The sequence below is a fragment of the Entelurus aequoreus genome, linkage group LG09 (genome assembly GCF_033978785.1).
Source record: "Entelurus aequoreus isolate RoL-2023_Sb linkage group LG09, RoL_Eaeq_v1.1, whole genome shotgun sequence".
Lineage (NCBI taxonomy): Eukaryota > Metazoa > Chordata > Actinopteri > Syngnathiformes > Syngnathidae > Entelurus > Entelurus aequoreus.
The window spans coordinates 56,702,020-56,721,453 of record NC_084739.1 but is presented as its reverse complement, the minus strand read 5'-3'; the positions used below and the strand labels follow the sequence as shown (position 1 = coordinate 56,721,453).

Below are 19,434 nucleotides of genomic sequence, written 5' to 3'. Positions count from 1 at the left end.
TTCATAATGCGCCACACATTTTTAATGGGAGACAGGTCAGGACTACAGGCAGGCCAGTCTAGTACCCGCACTCTTTTACTGTGAAGCCACGTTGATGTAACACGTGGCTTGGCATTGTCTTGCTGAAATAAGCAGGGGCGTCCATGGTAACGTTGCTTGGATGGCAACATATGTTGCTCCAAAACCTGTATGTACCTTTCAGCATTAATGGCGCCTTCACAGATGTGTAAGTTACCCATGTCTTGGGCACTAATACACCCCCATACCATCACAGATGCTGGCTTTTCAACTTTGCGCCTATAACAATCCGGATGGTTCTTTTCCTCTTTGGTCCGGAGGACACGACGTCCACAGTTTCCAAAAACAATTTGAAATGTGGACTCGTCAGACCACAGAACACTTTTCCACTTTGTATCAGTCCATCTTAGATGAGCTCAGGCCCAGCGAAGCCGACGGCGTTTCTGGGTGTTGTTGATAAACCGTTTTCGCCTTGCATAGGAGAGTTTTAACTTGCACTTACAGATGTAGCGACCAACTGTAGTTACTGACAGTGGGTTTCTGAAGTGTTCCTGAGCCCATGTGGTGATATCCTTTACACACTGATGTCGCCTGTTGATGCAGTACAGCATGAGGGATCGAAGGTTACGGGCTTAGCTGCTTACGTGCAGTGATTTATCCAGATTCTCTGAGTCCTTTGATGATATTACAGACCATAAATGGTGAAATCCCTAAATTCCTTGCAATAGCTGGTTGAGAAAGGTTTTTCTTAAACTGTTCAACAATTTGCTCACACATTTGTTGACAAAGTGGTGACCCTCGCCCCATCCTTGTTTGTGAATGACTGAGCATTTCATGGAATCTACTTTTATACCCAATCATGGCACCCACCTGTTCCCAATTTGCCTGTTCACCTGTGGGATGTTCCAAATAAGTGTTTGATGAGCATTCCTCAACTTTATCAGTATTTATTGCCACCTTTCCCAACTTCTTTGTCACGTGTTGCTGGCATCAAATTCTAAAGTTAATGATTATTTGCAACAAAAAAAAAAGTTTATCAGTTTGAACATCAAATATGTTGTCTTTGTAGCACATTCAACTGAATATGGGTGGGAAATGATCTGCAAATCATTGTATTCTGTTTATATTTACATCTAACACAATTTCCCAACTTATTTGGAAACGGGGTTTGTAGATGCGGGAAGTATCGCTCAAAGGTAGACATGAAACTGCTATAGGAAAATACCAAAACAAGAGAAAAAGCCACCAAAATAGGAGCGCAAGACAAGAACTAAAACACTACACAGTCAGACAGGAAAACAGCAACAAAGTCTAAATAAGTCACGGCGTGATGTGACAGGTCATGACAGTACACCTACTTTGAGACAAGAGCTATATTGATGCATGTTTGGTTATGGGTTACATTTCCGCTGGTGGTGTGCCTCCGGATTTATTCAACGCAAAAATTGTGCCTTGGCTCAAAAAAGGTTGAAAAACACTGAAGTAGGGGTTCAAGTTTTGACGGGAAAAGGAGGTAGACACACGTTGGAGCTGTTGTGTGGTTGAATTGCACCTCGTACAATAAAGACAAGACATACAAAGAACTTGTATGAGCTTACATTCCTGGGGTTATTACAATATATTCGTGTAAATAAACACAGACACTCCTATTGATATCCATATCTCCTTACTTGGATTGAGCCGCCCGCCTCTTGCTGCCTGTCACTACACCGCCTGCCTAAGAGGCTGGGATCACGTGTTCCCAGAATGCAATGCGCAACTGTCATGGCTACCCACTGACTGCTCACACTGCACATGGTAGCAAATACAAACAAAGTTCCCGTTTGAATGATTTACTATTGACACATTACTGATATACTATTGACACATTACACCACTGTTTGGATTTATACACGTGGATATTTCGGTCGGAGTACGAAGTAGCCGCTATGACGCAAGTTGACGTGCAGCTCTCCATCCTTCGAGGCTTTTTAACACCCAGCGAGGCGACTGAATGGAAGCAAAACATTTACACAATTCCAGGTGAGACACATCATTAACATGTTGGAACGTTTACTGTGTTCCCGCTGAGACACGTCATTAACATGTTGGAACGTTTACACTATTCCACGTTAGACGCGTTAATATGTTTGGACCTTGTCGGCATAAATGAACCCTGTCATGAGCAAAAACTGCGTTACGTATTTTTGTATCACCACTTCAATAAAAATAATACTATTTGTTCGACATAAGATGTTCACTTACAACGGACGTGGATCGTGTCTGCTGGTTGTCCGTGTGAACGACAAGGGGAGAAAGCCGTGCCAGACTCCGTTCAATAATTCACTATTTTAATAACACTTATCAGCACTTAGCTAATGGAGTTGTGCTTGATAGCGTCCCATAAATCATTTAACTCTACCTACTTTTCACACGTCATCGTGCATAACATACGGTCAACCATTATGATAAGCTAACTTAAACTAAGTACAATATTCCTTTGTTATAAAATGTTGTAAGAAATATGTGTTTACGTTTGACAATTGGTTTGGTTTTTGGTTTTAAACGTAGTGAGTCCCCGAGACCCACAGGTAATGATTTGAATGGGTCCCTCCCTGGGAAATTCAATGGCTCCCTTATTTAAAAAAATATAGTTCTTACCGTATAGGATAGGATAGGATAGGATAGGATAGGATAAGTCTTCATTGTCATTGCAACAAGTACAACAAAACTATGTTTTCAGCATAAACCCGTTCAAGATTAGACAAACAAACAGTGTACAGGGTTACAGAACAGGAACGCTGATGGGTCGCCACGAGGCGCCCCGTAAAAGGTGGGAAAAAGGTAAAATGCTGGGGGAGAAGATGAGTAAAAAAATACAACCTAGACTGAGCTCCCAAGGGGGCCTAGTCTGGAGTGGGGAAAAAACTCCATGCCATGCACACATAAACATGTTACATTTAATCACGATAACTTGCAACAAAGGGGGGGTGGGCCCTGGAGGTCGACTGCTGCTATGAAGCGTTGCCAGCCATCCATCACCCCGAAGGTGGTGAAGGCATGGGGTGGGGGAGGGTGTGTGTATGTGTATATGTATATGCCCATTGTCTTGGGTGTGTTGATGTAGTGTCCATAGGCCTGGGGCCGTTCTGCATGCAAGCAAAAGTTTGACTCCAGGTGTCGTTGAGGAGGGAGGGAGGTCAAAAGCGTCCATCATTGAGGAGTCCTCGGGGGATGTTTTCAGAACAGCCTGCTCATGTATGTTCTTATTTTTCTTGACTTGCAGCGTTAAACTCATTTGATGATGGTATGGTTCTAATACCATATGTTAAAGTTAAAGTACCAATGCTTAATAACTGTTTAATAAATACAGTTTAGGTAAATTGACTTAGTTGGGATTTCCTTCTCTGCCTGAAAGTTTAAAATGAGCATATATTAATGCAGTATGAACAAGAATGTTTTAATGTAGACACATAGAATCATCATACTGGTGTGATTCTATGCATTAAGTGTTAATTAAAGGCTAAGGCAAAATATCGAGATATATATCGTGTATCGCGATATGGCCTAAAAATATCGAGATATTAAAAAAAGGCCATATCGCCCAGCCCTACTTTGACATAATTGTGTCTCATAATTAAAACATATGATAGCCAAATGGACTTTGCTGTTTTATTTTCAATGAAACAATATAAAATATGTACTCAAAATATGTACAGTTGTTATTATTGAGAATATACTTATTTTAGGTAATTTTACTTGTTTTGGAAAGTCTTGACAAGCCAAATTTTCTTGTTCTATTGGCAGATAATTTTGCTTAGTTCAAATAAAAAAACAACTAATTTTTGTATTTTCTTTTCTTGTTTTTGAACACTGACTTTTTGCAGTGCAGGGCCAACACAGATAGACAGACAACATTCACACTCACATTCACACACTAGGGTCATATTTTAATAAACAAATAAAATTGAACATTTTCACAAATGCCATCTGAGCATAACAAAATGGCAACCGCCATTAAAGGAAGGGAAATCACAACAGACATCCCAAATGACAACGAGAGAGTCGTAGAAGAGAAGAGGAAATATTCAAACTAGTGGAAGATAGCAGAGGGATTCTCTTCCTTAGATATTTCTTTTAGCGATGTAGACGAAGTCCAGGAAACCCACAATGCATCTACTTGGACAAATGTATGGCCAAATCAAAACTGTTCTCGAGTTGCCAAGCTGGGCATATTTCGCACGAGATACGTTTGACAATTGGTTTGCTTTTAAATGTAGTGAGTAGGGATGATGTTTGATAAGAAATGATCGAGTTCGAGCCCATTATCGAATCCTCTTATCGAACCGATTCCTTATCGATTCTCTTATCGAATCCAGACAGGTTGTTGTATATGGAAAAAAACACACAATATTTGGTTTAACAAAAGCTCACTTTTATTTTATAAGAAAAAAATAAATAAAAATAAATATTGACTGTTGTTACCCCCCTAAAAAAATAAAATAAATAAATATTGATTGTTGTTACCCAAAGTATATTAAGTGGGATTTTTCAGAAAAAACAAATATATACAGTAACACAAAAACAACCTGTCTCTGTGATCACTATAGGTGTATAAATAATAATATAGTGTTATATAAAATCAGTCCCTTGAGCACAAAACTGAAAATAATACAGCTCTCCAAAAAGTGCACTTCTGTTGCTATTGGAACATCCTTCTGGGGTCCATCAGTGTGCCCTCCTCCAGGAATTACTGCACGTCCTTGTCCTGGAGGGAAAATGAGGGACAGACACATCATAGAATTAGGGGAGAAATTAGCTGAAAGTGAAGACTAGGCTGTCTGTTATTAAGTTTTTAGCATTAGTATGTGGAATTAAATGATAGAATGGATTAAGTAATGAAGTTAAATATCGTACTGATATGATCCACTTTAAGAGGTTGTTCAAATTAATAGTGCTTACAAAGTACAAAGAATAATTATGAGAAATACTTTCAACCTTATTCAAAATAAGATATTCTTCATCTCAGTATAGTAATAATGACTGAATTAATTAAATACATATTACAAAACTGTTGTGTATATACGAATTCACAGATGTTATTTTATTATAAAAAGGTCAGTAAATGATGTATATATTTGTAAACGCTCTGAAGTGGGAAAGGGGTAGGATTAAATAAGCTTCACTTCTTCCTACTCCTTTTCGGACATGATGTAAAGTGAAATGATATGAAACTGTGATGTGTTATGCTGTAAGTGTGTTCATGCACAAAATAAACTAAAGAAAGAAAGAAAGCACTAGTTTATTAGACAGACCTGCAAACTCTGGAGTGGTGTAGGCTTCAAGATAACGTTAATGTTATCAGACACATACAAAAAGGCTAATGTTAACGTTACCGTTAGCCACTGACTATGCTTAGGTAACGTTAGTTTAGCTAACATTACTGCAGTCCTGGTTGACATAAGAGGTAACGTTATTTTAGCCTCAAGGCTACAAGTGAGCAGATATGGAAATTAACCGGCAACAGTTAACATTAGTTACTCACCAGCACTATCACTGGAATTGGCGCTGCAGGTTGAAGCAGAGGAAGAGGGGTTTGCTTCGTCATCTGTCGCTGCTTCTCCACAACACGTTTCTCTAACCTTCAGGTTATGTACGGCCTGAACATGTTTCATCATGCTTGTTGTACTTCCCCCCTTACATGAGAGCGAAGCCTGGCAATAATTGCAGATAGCCGTTTCCTCGTCATATTTTTTTGTAAAATGAAGCCATGCTTTGAGGCGTTTTTTCCGGTCCATTGTTGTTGCTGCTTTCTGTATCTGCCGCCTAATAACTGAGCTACGTCATTTCTTGGGACGTGCCACGGGGCATTTTCTGTGGGACTGGATTTGTTCCCAGGGATTCGAATAAAGAACCAACTCTTTACTATAGTGGCCTCGATAACAGGAACCGGTTCTCAAAAAGTGATTTAAGTCCATGGAATCGGTTCTTTTTTTATTGAACAACCGGGAAAACCGGTTTCGAACATCATCCCTATATACCGTATATATATATATATATATATATATATATATATATGTATATATGTATATATGTATGTATGTATATATATTAGGGCTGCAACTAACGATTAATTTGATAATCGATTAATCTGTCGATTATTACTTCGATTAATCGATTAATAATCGGATAAAAGAGACAAACTACATTTCTATCCTTTCCAGTATTTTATTGAAAAAACCCAGCATACTGGCACCATGTTGTGGACATTGGGGGTGCAGCATACACCAACAATAACACAGAAATGTAACTCATCAGAACTGAATCAGATATTGTACACGTTTCTGTTGTGAATAATAAAGGATTCATTTTAGGCTGCCTCTGAATAATAGCATGAAATATTCCAGCAACTTCATAACGTTTAGTTATACTAAAGCGTCAAATCTAAATATATTTATATAGCTTTATCGGCCCGGCTACATTGATCCATTATGAAACCAACCTGAGATATTTCTGTCCGTTACGTTTATTTCCAAATTGGTAACCGTGCGTTTTCTCCCTCAAAACGGAGTCAAATGTGCCGGAGACACATTATCAGCCCCGCGTTGCAACAAAGGCATAACGTTAAAGTTACTTACAAAAAAGCTGAACTCATGAATGCTTGTTGCCACTATGGACTTAAAAAGTTACGTACTGTGAGTTCTTCCCTTCATCCATGGCTCCAACTTTTTTTTTCTTCAGGTGCTCCAGAAGCAATGTTGTACTTCCGTGCCATTTTGCAGGAAACGGTCTTCTTTGAAGTCTTTAAAGTGAAGTGTTCCCACACTTTTGACGACTTAGGTCGTACACTTTTCTCCATTGAAGCAATAACCTCAAGATGTTTCTTCGCTAAACTATCGGTAGTGTTTTCCTGCGCCATTTTTCGAATTTTTCCAGCAAAGGAGACGCCGTCGTCATGTGAGCTGCACATGACACATCATTGGCTAGCTTACGCCACCTCATGAGACGTAGCCTCACCGCCGCCCTGGCGCTGTTTTGTACTGTTTTTGTACTTATTTTGATTATTGTTTCTCAGCTGTTTGTAAATGTTGCAGTTTATAAATAAAGGTTTATAAAACAAAAAAAACAAAAAAAACCTCCGCGCATAGCATAGTTCCAACGAATCGATGACTAAATTAATCGCCAACTATTTTGGTAATCGATTTTAATCGATTTAATCGATTAGTTGTTGCAGCCCTAATATATATATATATATATATATATATATACACATACATATACTGTACGTATATAAACTGATGTGTTGCCGCACTGCCTGCATTAAACTTAACAAAACTAAAGACACTGTTATTAGGTTGATGAATCAAGATATCACTGTTTCTCTTCTCACTCCATTCAGTGAATCCACAGAAAGACAAAGCAACCACACTAGTGTTATGAGAGTAGCGTAGGTGTGTGTGTGTGTGTGTGTGTGTGTGTGTGTGCTCCTTTAAGAATAGCAGTGTGTTGGGTAAGTGATGTCAGTAAGTGATTGTTAGCATGCAGCACTAGTGCCGACCGGCAAATGTGTCCGGTTGTGTCCTACAGAAATAAGAATAAAGCAATCAAATCGTCACGAATCGGCGGCCTCGTTATTCCGACTCGAAAGCGGAGCTTAGCAGACCCGTTGTCGGGGAATGTAAAGGGTGTTACCCCCAACAAAAACATCGTCCTGGGAGGGGACGTCTCCCCTGCGCTCCTCGACTACAGTCTGTGACTGGGAGCCGAACAGCAGGAAAGGTGTAGTTGATACTTTTAACTGATTGTCTGTTAGCCTGTCCCTCTCATTGCTCAGTGACACTTCCCGTTTCCTGTATTCCCAAAAGCGCTAGTGACTTCATGAAACAAATCTTGCTTCATAATTTCTGGTTTCTTCCACCAAAAAATATAAATATATATTGAATATTTTATCGAACACATTTTATATTGATATCGATTGTCTATCGCGATATATATTGATATTGTATTATCGGCCCAACCCTAGTATATATGTATATAGTATATATATGTGTGTGTGTGCGTGTATGTATATATGTATATACAGTATATATATACCAGTGACGTGCGGTGAGGTTCATGGCTGGTGAGGCACTGACTTCATCACAGTCAGATTTACAAACATATGAACCCTAAAGAGTATCTTATTCACCATTTGATTTCCAGCAGTTAACGGGTTATGTTTAAAAGCTCATACCAGCATTCTTCCCTGCTTGGCACTCAGCATCAAGGGTTGGAAATGGGGGTTAAATCACCAAAAATTATTCCCGGGCGCGGCACCGCTGCTGCCCACTGCTCCCCTCACCTCCCAGGGGGTGATCAAGGGGATGGGTCAAATGCGGAAGACAAATTTCATTACACCTAGTGTGTGTGTGACAATCATTGGTACTTTAACTTAACTTTAACTTTACACATACAAACTGTAGCACACAAAAAAGCACATTTAATTAAAAAACGTTATTATGGTCTTACCTTTACTTATAAATGAAGTCCATGCGCCGCTGTTGTGCTGGATAATGCACCCTCGCCTCACCTGCCTCCCCTGACTGCACGTCACTGATATATACACACACGCACACACATCCATCCATCCATTTTCTACCGCTTGTATGTACTAGCATCCTGCCTGATGTGTGGGTTGATTGATGGATTTGATTATCAGTTAAACCAAAACTATTCAACAAGGAGATTACATTATGGAAAACAATGCTACACAATATAGTGTACAGTTGTATATGTATGATTTATCAAGGGGAATGACACGCAACCTCAGTCCTATCATGCTGGGTAAGTACAGACCCCCCTCGCCCCATGGCGTCATTTAAAATTATTCATCCCAAAAAAATTAAGAAATTCAGTGATAAAAATCTTTCCTAAAACAAAGTTAGCTAAGTTAGAAATAGAAACGCAGTACATAGAGTTACAAGTAGATTACAACTCACGATATTGTGCAGCAACATCCTTGCTGCACAGCACAACATATTTCCCAGGGCTCCGGCGTTCGCCTGTCCTTGTCAGTTTCTTGACTGTATGAAGCCACTTGTCAGAACGATCTGGTGATCTCCTTCTAGACGGAAACTTGTAAAATGACAACTTCTCTCCTCGTTTCCTATTGTGATTTATACAGTACACTGCCTCACATCTTTTAGGCATAATGACAACTGATGAGAGAACCGAAAAAGCCAAGCGGAAACTGTAGATGCGTGCAATCACCTTGGAAAACAACGTACAAATAAATGGCTTGGTGCAGTGTTTTCACCACGCCAAGATGGCGTCAACCGCGGGAAACCGGAAGTTGCTCGAAATTGGGTGCGCCTATATTTATGTAAGCGTGTTTGTTTCGTTACTGAGTGCAGTTGGTCCGAGGTCCAGCACATGATTGAGGATATTACACATCCAGTTTGCACTCTTCGGTAGGAGAAGGTATGTGGCTTAAAACTATTAGTGGCGTGTCAGTTATTCCACTTTAGTGTGTGTGTGTGTGTGTGTGATGCTTTTATTTAATGATAAATTACACCACATAACATAAGGACAATAATCTCACATAAATAAAGCACAATTGAAATGTTGCCAGTCATATTAGTGAATGAAATATCTCACCTCTCTTTTTGTCACAGTAGTTTTTGTAGTGATGAAAGTTGGAGACTTGCTCTATCATAAAGCTGCACACTGAATTTTACTTTTTAAGGTATTTTTTAAGCTGCAACAACTAATCAATTAAATTGATTAGTTGTATGTATATATATATATATATACAAAAAAAATAAATATATATATATATGTATGTATGTGTATATGTATATATATATATATATATATATATATATATATATATATATATATATATATATATATATATATATATATATATATATATATATATATATATATATATATATAGTAAGGCTGCAACAACTAATTGATTAAATCGATTATAAAAATAGTTGGGGATTAATTTAGTCATCCATCGATTCGTTGGATCTATGCTATGCGCATGCGCAGAGGCAATTTTATTTTTTATTTTTTTTATAAACCTTTATTTATAAATTGCAACATGTACAAACAGCTGAGAAACAATAATAAAAATAAGTATGGTGCCAGTATGCTGTTTTTTTTAAATAAAATACTGGAAAGGATAAAAATGTAGTTTGTCTCTTTTATCCGATGATTAATCGAAGTACTAATCAACAGATTAATCAATTATCAAATTAATCGTTAGTTGTATATTTATATATATATACATACATATATGTATATATACATACATACATATATGTATATATATGTATATACGTATATGTATGTACAATATATATATATATACATATGTATATATACATATAAATATTATATAATATACACATATATATACATAAGTGTGTGTGTGACAATACTTTAACTTTTTTTATATATATATATATATATATATATATAATGTATATGTATATATATATGTATATATATATGTGTGTGTGTATATATATATATATATATATATATATATATATATGTGTGTATATATATATATGTATATATACTGTATATATGTGTATATGTATGTATATATATATATATATGTATATGTGTATATATATTAGGGCTGCAACTAACGATTAATTTGATAATAGATTAATCTGTCGATTATTACTTCGATTAATCGATTAATAATCGGATAAAAGAGACAAACTACATTTCTATTCTATCCAGTATTTTATTGAAAAAAAACAGCATACTGGCACCATACTTATTTTGATTATTGTTTGTCAGCTGTTTGTAAATGTTGCAGTTTATAAATAAAGGTTTATTGAAAAAAAAAATATATATATATATTTTTTATTAAAAGAAACCCCCCCAAAAAACCTCTGCGCATAGCATAGATCTAACGAATCGATGACTAAATTAATCGGCAACTATTTTAATCAATTTTGATCGATTTAATCGATTAGTTGTTGCAGCCCTAATATATATATATATATATATATATACATATATATATATATATATATATATATATATACACACATATATATATATATATATATATATATATATATATATATACATATATATATATATATATATATATATATATATATATATATATATATACATATATATATATATATATATATATATATATATATTATATATATATATATATATATATATATATATATATATATATATACACATATATATAGAAATGTATATGTATATACATATATATATATAGAAATGTATATGTATGTGTATATATATGTATGTGTGTATATTAAGTGTGTAACGGTACACAAAAATTCCAGTTCGGTACATACCTCGGTTTAGAGGTCACGGTTTGGTTCATTTTCGGTACAGTAAGAAAAGAACAAAATATAAATTTTCTGGTTATTTACCAAAATTTGTAAACAATGGCTTTATCCTTTTAACATTGCTTTAAAATAGCTCTGTGTGTGATGGATGTGAGCCACCACTAGGCTGATCAGTGCAACAGCAGGCAGTCATGAATGCTAAGCATAACAATAACATACATATACACACAGGGTCGATTGCCAGGGTTAATGCAGTCAACATATATAAAATAAAAACTAAATAAGATAAGGCTCAGAATTGGATTCTTAACAAAACTTTCTACATATACAGTGCAACATTAAACTGCTTCAAGTTGTTGCTCAGATTAAATAAAATGACAAAACTTTTCTTCTACATACAAAAAGTACAACATTAAACAGTTTCAAGTCAACTCAGCCTCACATTAACTTTACTCCCCCCACCCCCCGCCTTTAACCCTGGTGACTTTCACTCAATTTTCATGTTTTTTGCCAGAAAAATCAGTTTATCCACATTGTCTGCAGAAAGAGCAGACCTGCTTGCAGTTACAATGTCTCCAGCTGTGGAAAATACCCTTTCGCTGGGCACGGAGGTAGCAGGTATGGCGAGGTAGTGCCTGGCTAACTTGGCAGTAAGAGGATATATGGGCTCATTGTTCTTCCATCATAGAAGTGGGTCAAAATCTATTTTTTAATGCAATATGGTCTTAAATCTGCTGCAATAAAAACACCAACGGCATTTGTTATTGCTTTAGCCCTGTCTGACTCGCAGAGGAGAGGTTGCTTGAATGCGGTGGGGAGCTGTGTTCGTTCGTCTTTCTCTTCGTTAAAGCGATGTTCACTTGGGGGTGGTGCCGCTTTAAATGGGTTAGCATGTTTGATGTGTTGGCAGAAGCATCCCCTTCCGCTAATGAACAATGTCGGCAAACCGCTTTCGCTTTGTCCACCTCTCGTCCTCCATTGTTGTATCGCACCGCGAAACAGAAATGTTCCCAAACGGGAGATCTTATTGAGGCTGGAGGGTCTTCCAGCTCTGGCATGTTGTAGTAGCCCCGTCGTGTTTCCCACACATTCATTTATTTGTGGCAGCCCGCCACAAAAGAATTACGTCCGCCACAAATAGATTTTTTAATTTATTTTTAATTTATTTTATTTTTATTTTTTTGTCCTGTCCAGCTTCTCAGGCAAATCATATTGTTGATGTAGATGCCAATATCGGCTGTTCAGATTTACTTTACAAAAGAGAAGTATAGGATACTTCTCTTGTTGCCTTATTTGTATTTGACTTTATTAAATGTTTTTATATTAGAAACACAACATGTGTATATAACAAAGGGTGCAAAGTCTGCAGGCAGTAGGAAACACATGGTTAAGTGTAGGGAGTAAAACTGATGGCAGTCTAAAGTACAAGATTTTTGGAGCTCTTTGTTCAGTGGATCAGATGTTTGATGAAGCTCTGTGTCTATCTACCACCACTACTGTTTTCTGTTTATTTGTTACTGACTGTGGCAGGACACCTCTTCCTCTGTTTCACTTTATGTTGCTGGTAAATAATATGGTTGTAGTAGTAGGCTAAAGTTAAATTATTTAGTATGCACTAATTAAAGGGGCAGAGCTTTAAGAGACATTTTAGCTTTTATATTTTATAAGATATATTTTTTGTAAGAACCACAATTAATAAATATATTTCAGTGAATAACTTATTGTTCAAATCTGTATATAAATATGTACATAAAGTGTTGTAATTATATTGTAAAATGGATGGATGGATGGATGGATGGACGTTTAAAACAAAACTGTTATTAATTAGTAAGTATACATTTTTTGAGCCTTTTTAGAGAAAATCATATCATTGTAGTAAATTATGCAAATTACTCGATGATGTCTTGGTGACCCCGCCCATAGCCACGCCCATGGTCACGCCCAAAGCCACGCCCCCACCACCACAGGTATCTTGGCAGTTTATGGGAAACACTGGCTAGCATGCCGTGTGTTGTGCTTCGGTGTGCATTGTTTACACAACGTGCGGTGCGCTACTTAAAAGCCTACTGAAATGAATTTTTTTTATTCAAACGGGGATAGCAGATCCATTCTGTGTGTCATACTTGATCATTTCGCGATATTGCCATATTTTTCATATTTCATATTATTTCAATGGCAACCGCATCACGAAAGTCGTTATCCACCCGCCATCCACCCGAACCAACATTTTATCAAAACCACAAGGTATTTATCATTATTATAATATTATTGTCATTTCCATTAAGAAAGTGTTGACTATTGTTGCCAGGAGTGCGTTCCTCACACTTTGTGTGCGCAGTTGCAGCAAGCAGAACGATGCTTTTAAGAAGTTAAAAAAATGTTTTAGAAAGACAAGGCCTATATTTTCGTTAGGTAAAAAAAAATGTTCTGAATTTATTTCAATGAATATTAACTTGTTAACGTTAAAGTGCTCAAATAGGGACGAGGGCGGGGTGCACAGTGAAACAGTGAAGTGAAGTGAATTACATTTATATAACGCTTTTTCTCAAGTGACTCAAAGCGCTTTACATAGTGAAACCCAATATCTAAGTTACATTCAAACCAGTGAATAATTTTGCGACAAAGATGAACTTTTATTAATTGATCTGCAGCCATGACAAAATATCAGACAATCTCCATTGTCAACGACAGCAGGAAAATAAAGATGAACACATAGCCTATGTTGTAGGCATAGGCATAGGCTCATACGTTTTTAAGTTGAAATAGAAAAATAAATAAAAAATGTGCCTATAAGCCTTAGGCTGTCAATCACGCGCACAAACTTAAATTATACAACAACATATGTATGTCATCCCTATTTAAACAAAAATAAATTAAATAAATAATAATAATAGAATTATAAGGAAAATAAGACGGTCGCGACAAACAAAGCAGGCTAAATGGCCTTACATTGTAGCCAATCGGAGATGCGCTTCACTTGAACGCGAGGACAAATAATTAACACACAGTAGTATATCTCCAATAGAAAAAAACCCACAATAAACAACGCAATTGCCTTAATTCCTTTGCATTGTAGTGCGCCCAAACAACACGTAACCATCACAATTATTCAGCTGACCGAACTCAATATAGGTTAGACATGGTCTTATTTGGTATAGCTTAGGTAACGTAGACTAATTCGTTTAACATATCCAACCGTATGTCTACTTACTTTTTTTTTTCAGCACTATGCAGGAATAAAATGGCATCTACAGTGCCAGGATTCATGCAGGCGAGAGCGCCTGGCCTCTAAAATGCGCCCTGCTGCGCTGAAGGAGCGCTCACTTGCGGCACTCAATTGTTGCTGGGACACATAGGATTCTCTTTATACATTTACTATGTATATATATTTCCGAATTGGTTCAACCGCCATCCGCCCGAATCTATTTAAAATCTATTTTTTTCGTCATTCATCCGCCCGACCCGCGGATTACCCGCGGACACCGCGGGTGTGTCCGCAAACCGCGCATCTCTAGTATGTATATAAATATGTATATATTAGGGGTGTAACGGTACGTGTATTTGTATTGAACCGTTTCGGTACGGGGGTTTCGGTTCGGTTCGGAGGTGTACCGAATGAGTTTCCACACGAACATATTAAGTAGCCGCCTAAGCTAAAGTCTTAACAAGCTGCTCCGCTTCCTTCTGCCTCTGTCTCTGTCAGTACTCTACACAGCCCCCAGCATTGTCCCACCCACACAACCATCTGATTGGTTACACACAGATCGGTAACAGCCAATCAGCAGTGCATATTCAGAGCGGTAACAGCAGTGCTTAGCGTTTAGCAGGTAAGCATCAGGCAGCGGGCTCTGCCCAAATTATAATAAACACCTCCCAGTCAACTACTAGTAACATCACTATGAGCCCGTTGACGTTCTAGAAATATAAAAGGCAGCTCGGCTCGCTCGCAGTCCTGGCTTGAGGTGAAGGCTAATTCGCTTTTTTTAATCGATTAGTTGTTGCAGCCCTAGTATAAATATGTATGTATCACAGATGTAGTGTCATAAAAACAAGCGCTGCTTCTCAAAATGAGCACGGTATTAAGGCTTTTAACAAAAATAAGTGGAAATGTTCCCACACTTTACATGTTTTCACCCACTATGTTTTGTAAATGGCCATGCTGACCCGTGTTCCTCCCAAAAAACACGAGTGATGACGTCACAAGTATTGTCGACAAATTTATTTGTCGGTGACACATTTTGTCGTCGGTATTTGTTGACAATGTCGGTGAATCTGTGCACCCCTGCTCTTGACTGTGTTATCATGCATCTTTAACATGTTATTTCGTGCAGACAGGGTTTAAGAGTAAAGTGCTGTAATTTTTTGTCACGTACAGTTAAATTGTGCAGTTTGCGTCTTAATAAAACTGAACAAATGTCAGTTGAGATTTATTTCATTGTTAATCTTGGATCCCATTTGCTTCTCACAGGCAATTCAATGACAGATTCTACTCCCTATTGCTTAATAACCCCTGCCCTGTGAAACTTTATGAATTATAGAGTATTTGGAATACCTTGGCTTTGTTTCCCGTAATTGCTGCCATTTCATCAGCAGACATGGAGAGTAGCTGAAATGTTATTAAGTACTTGGCCATTTCTCAGGCTTTCATTTTCTCCCTCGTAAAGCCAGACGACCTCCCTTGTCTCGTCCTCTCCCAGCCTTTTGACAGTGCTATTATAGCACCCTCAGGCTTTCATTAGATCTACAGTGAAATATAACCTCATCTATATGGCCTGGGATGTTAAGAACCAACTCCCAATCTACCTTCTCAGCTGAAAAACATGTGTAATAGTATTTTGTTTTGGGATGAGCAAAATAACTGACAAGTCAATTAACTGAGTGTAAAGAATTCTGGCAATCGGGTGAGATTGATTGGTGTATAGGAGTGTAACGATTAACCACGGTAAAACTCCAGACGGTTAGTATTACTGTTTTAAATTCAAATCTACTTAAAAACGTGATTTAATAGTTACCTACCGGCCACGCTAGCAGAGCTCGCTAGCTCGCTTAAATGTCAACATTAATACAAGAGACATTAATGTCTTTTCCCATTAATATACAACATACCACACTCTACACTTGTATAAACACATTGCTGTCTGAGCAACTAAGATATTCAACTGTGCACATTGAACCTACAGGCTGTGCTCTCATAGCACAAGGTAATCAATCTTGGAGAAATATGACACTGAGGCACTGTTCCCAGATTGGAAATGATCATACCAGAATTTTTAAATTATAGTATTTGCGGAAAACTATTGTACATGTTCTATTTCAGGGGCTCATAAAGGGGAACTGCACTTTTTTTGGGGAAGTTTGTCTATCGTTCACAATCATAATGAGAGGCAAGACAACACATGTTCTTTTTCTAGGATACTAAAGATGATTAAAAAAAACGCTTGTAAAATGCGGCTAATGGGAGTGACCGATGTAGCCTTCAAAGCCCTCTGAAATAACTTCAAAACCCCCCATCAACATTTTGTATACACACTGCAAGTGTATATATAATGTAGTAACAGACACGTTTATAACAATTCGTAATATGTTCAATATTTACCGTAATTTGGTGTGTTCCCACTAGGGCTGGCCGATATATCGATATATCGCGGGTTTGCCTCTGTGCGATATAGAAAATGACTATATCGTGATGTTCGAGTATACGTTCTCACGCAGTTGCTTTTAGCTGCGGGCATTACACTACATGCGTTTCCCACTCTTTCTTGTCTCTCCTTCTCACAGAGACTTAAAACAAGCGCACCTTCTTACATACGTCACGTGTGGAACGTCACACGCTCCCGCGGAGCAGAGAGGTAGCGACATGGTAACATTAGCTGTGATGCTAACGGTGCGATGCGGGTGGTAATACGAGAGAGAGAAGGTGCGAATCTGGTAACAAATGAAGGAAGAATTAATTCCCAAGAAAAACAGCACAGGGTCCATCGTCTGGCGGTGGTTTGGCTTCAAGCGGGAAGATGTTGAACAAGTATGCGGCAAAAGCGTTGCTACAAAAAGTAGCAGCACTGCTAATGTAGCATCATTTGAAAAGTCACCCGCTAGAGAATGAAGAGTGCTTGAAACTCCGCATGTCAACATCTCCGGCTGGTACCACACCAACAAAATGCCGAAGCAACCATTTCCAGATCAACACCGTATGAAAAAAATAGTCAACAGAAGGAGATAACGTCCGCAGGAACCTAAGTACATATACTATTTGAGTTCCTATTTTGCAGCTCATTTTTATTTGACAGTTATTTAAATATCTTGTGTTACATCATGCACAAAAGTGCACTTTATTGGTTTTATTGTAGTGGCTTTCTGTACAAAAAGTGCACTTTAATTTTGTGTTGTTTTGATATGTCATCTTAGTGACATCATGCACAAAAGTGCACTAATAGCTTGTTTTAAAATGTCTCTGACAATCTTGCACTTTCTGTTTTGAAATGACATGAATGTTTGTGCCACTGCTTAATTACTGTTTAATAAATACAGTTTTGGTCAATTGACATAGTTGTGATTTCCCTCTTTGCATGAAAGTTTAAAACGAGCATATATTAATGCAGTATGAACAAGAATGTTTTAATGTAGACACATAGAATCATCATACTGGTGTGATTATATGAATCAAGTGTTCATTCAAGGCTAAGGCAAAATATCGAGATATATATCGTGTATCGTGACATGGCCTAAAAATATTGAGATATTAATAAAAGGCCATATCGCCCAGCCCTAGTTCCCACTTCCGAAAACAAACGGAAGTGTTTTCTAATCATGGCAGACTTGGTAACAGACAATGAAAATAACCAAGACAATGAAAATAACTATTTTTGGACGAATGAGCATTCATAACTTAATTTTTTTTAACCTGAATATACGGAGGATGAACTACTGGTTATAGAAGCGAGCACAAAGAGAGGGTGAAACGCTGGAGCATACGTAAGCTGAGAAGTGAGGTCGACCTGACTTAAGCTGCAAATGTGAAACTTGGAGCCAAGCTATGCCAACATAAATGGCGTGCTTACCCAACGTCAACTTGAAAACATTTTCCCCTTCCGTCTGGACCAAACAGACAACTGTCAATCAAGTGAGTCACTATAATATTGATCATGACACCTGCAGCATATCATGCGTGTTATTAATACTACAGTACATAGACTGTCGAGCAAGGTGTGTACAAACAAAACATGAAATGTGGGCTAATACTTTACAGATACTGTAATATGATTGTTCATGGTTTTCTGTCAGTACTGATTGGTGTCTTGTCGCATTTTGTTTTGCATTACAAACTCAAAAGCGATTCCGCTGCTGATGCAAAAGCTGGCTTACTTCATGCCGTAGCTCGTAGAGGTGGTGGAAATAATAGATTTTTAGATGCATCGCAATTCGGACATGGAAAATTAGAAAATTGATTAGTAAACGTCAATAATTGATAGTTGATTTATTTATTGTAAATAAACTAATGCAGACAGTTCTACAAATTGGCTGACTGCAGCGAGCCACCTCACAGAGAGATCCGACCAGCTCCTTTATTTTAGAGCACTTATGTTTTAATTTTGCACGCATTCCCATAATTTAACAAATGCACAGTTTTTAAAAGTTGCAAGTGATAAACGGTTATTTAGTTAAACAAAAATGTTTTTAAACGGCATCAATATACATAAATTAAACATACATCAATAATCGATTTATAATCGAATCATAGCACCTGAATTGTAATCGTAATCGAATCGTGATGTGCCCAAAAATTCCCACCTCTAATTGCTAGCTTACCTTTCGCAGTAGCTAGCTTACGGCTAACGTCGTAGCATGGCGTCACAAGACGATGTGTTCCTATGCTAGATAAACAGTTCCTCAGTGTTCCTTCTTACGAAAACAGTGTCGCTACAGCTTGGTTATTACAGTTGAAAATGAAGTATTGTTGGCAGTTGTTGGATGCATTTTTTAAAAGTGATTTAGAGCAGTGGTTCTCAACCTTTTTTCAGTCATGTAGCCCCTGTGAACATTTTTTTAATTCAAGTACCCCTTAATCAGAGCAAAGCATTTTTCGTTGAAAAAA

At 37.4% G+C, this 19,434-nt stretch overlaps 1 protein-coding gene across 1 annotated transcript in view; it reads left to right on the top strand.

Annotated features, from left to right (window-relative positions):
- Window positions 1–1,714: 1,714 nt before the first annotated feature.
- ttc27 (tetratricopeptide repeat domain 27) overlaps window positions 1,715–19,434 on the top strand; it is a 135,533-nt gene continuing 117,813 nt past the window's right edge. The window contains 1 exon segment of the mRNA XM_062058984.1: window positions 1,715–2,040. Within this exon segment, the coding sequence (XP_061914968.1) occupies window positions 1,947–2,040 (94 nt within the window). The 5' untranslated portion in view covers window positions 1,715–1,946.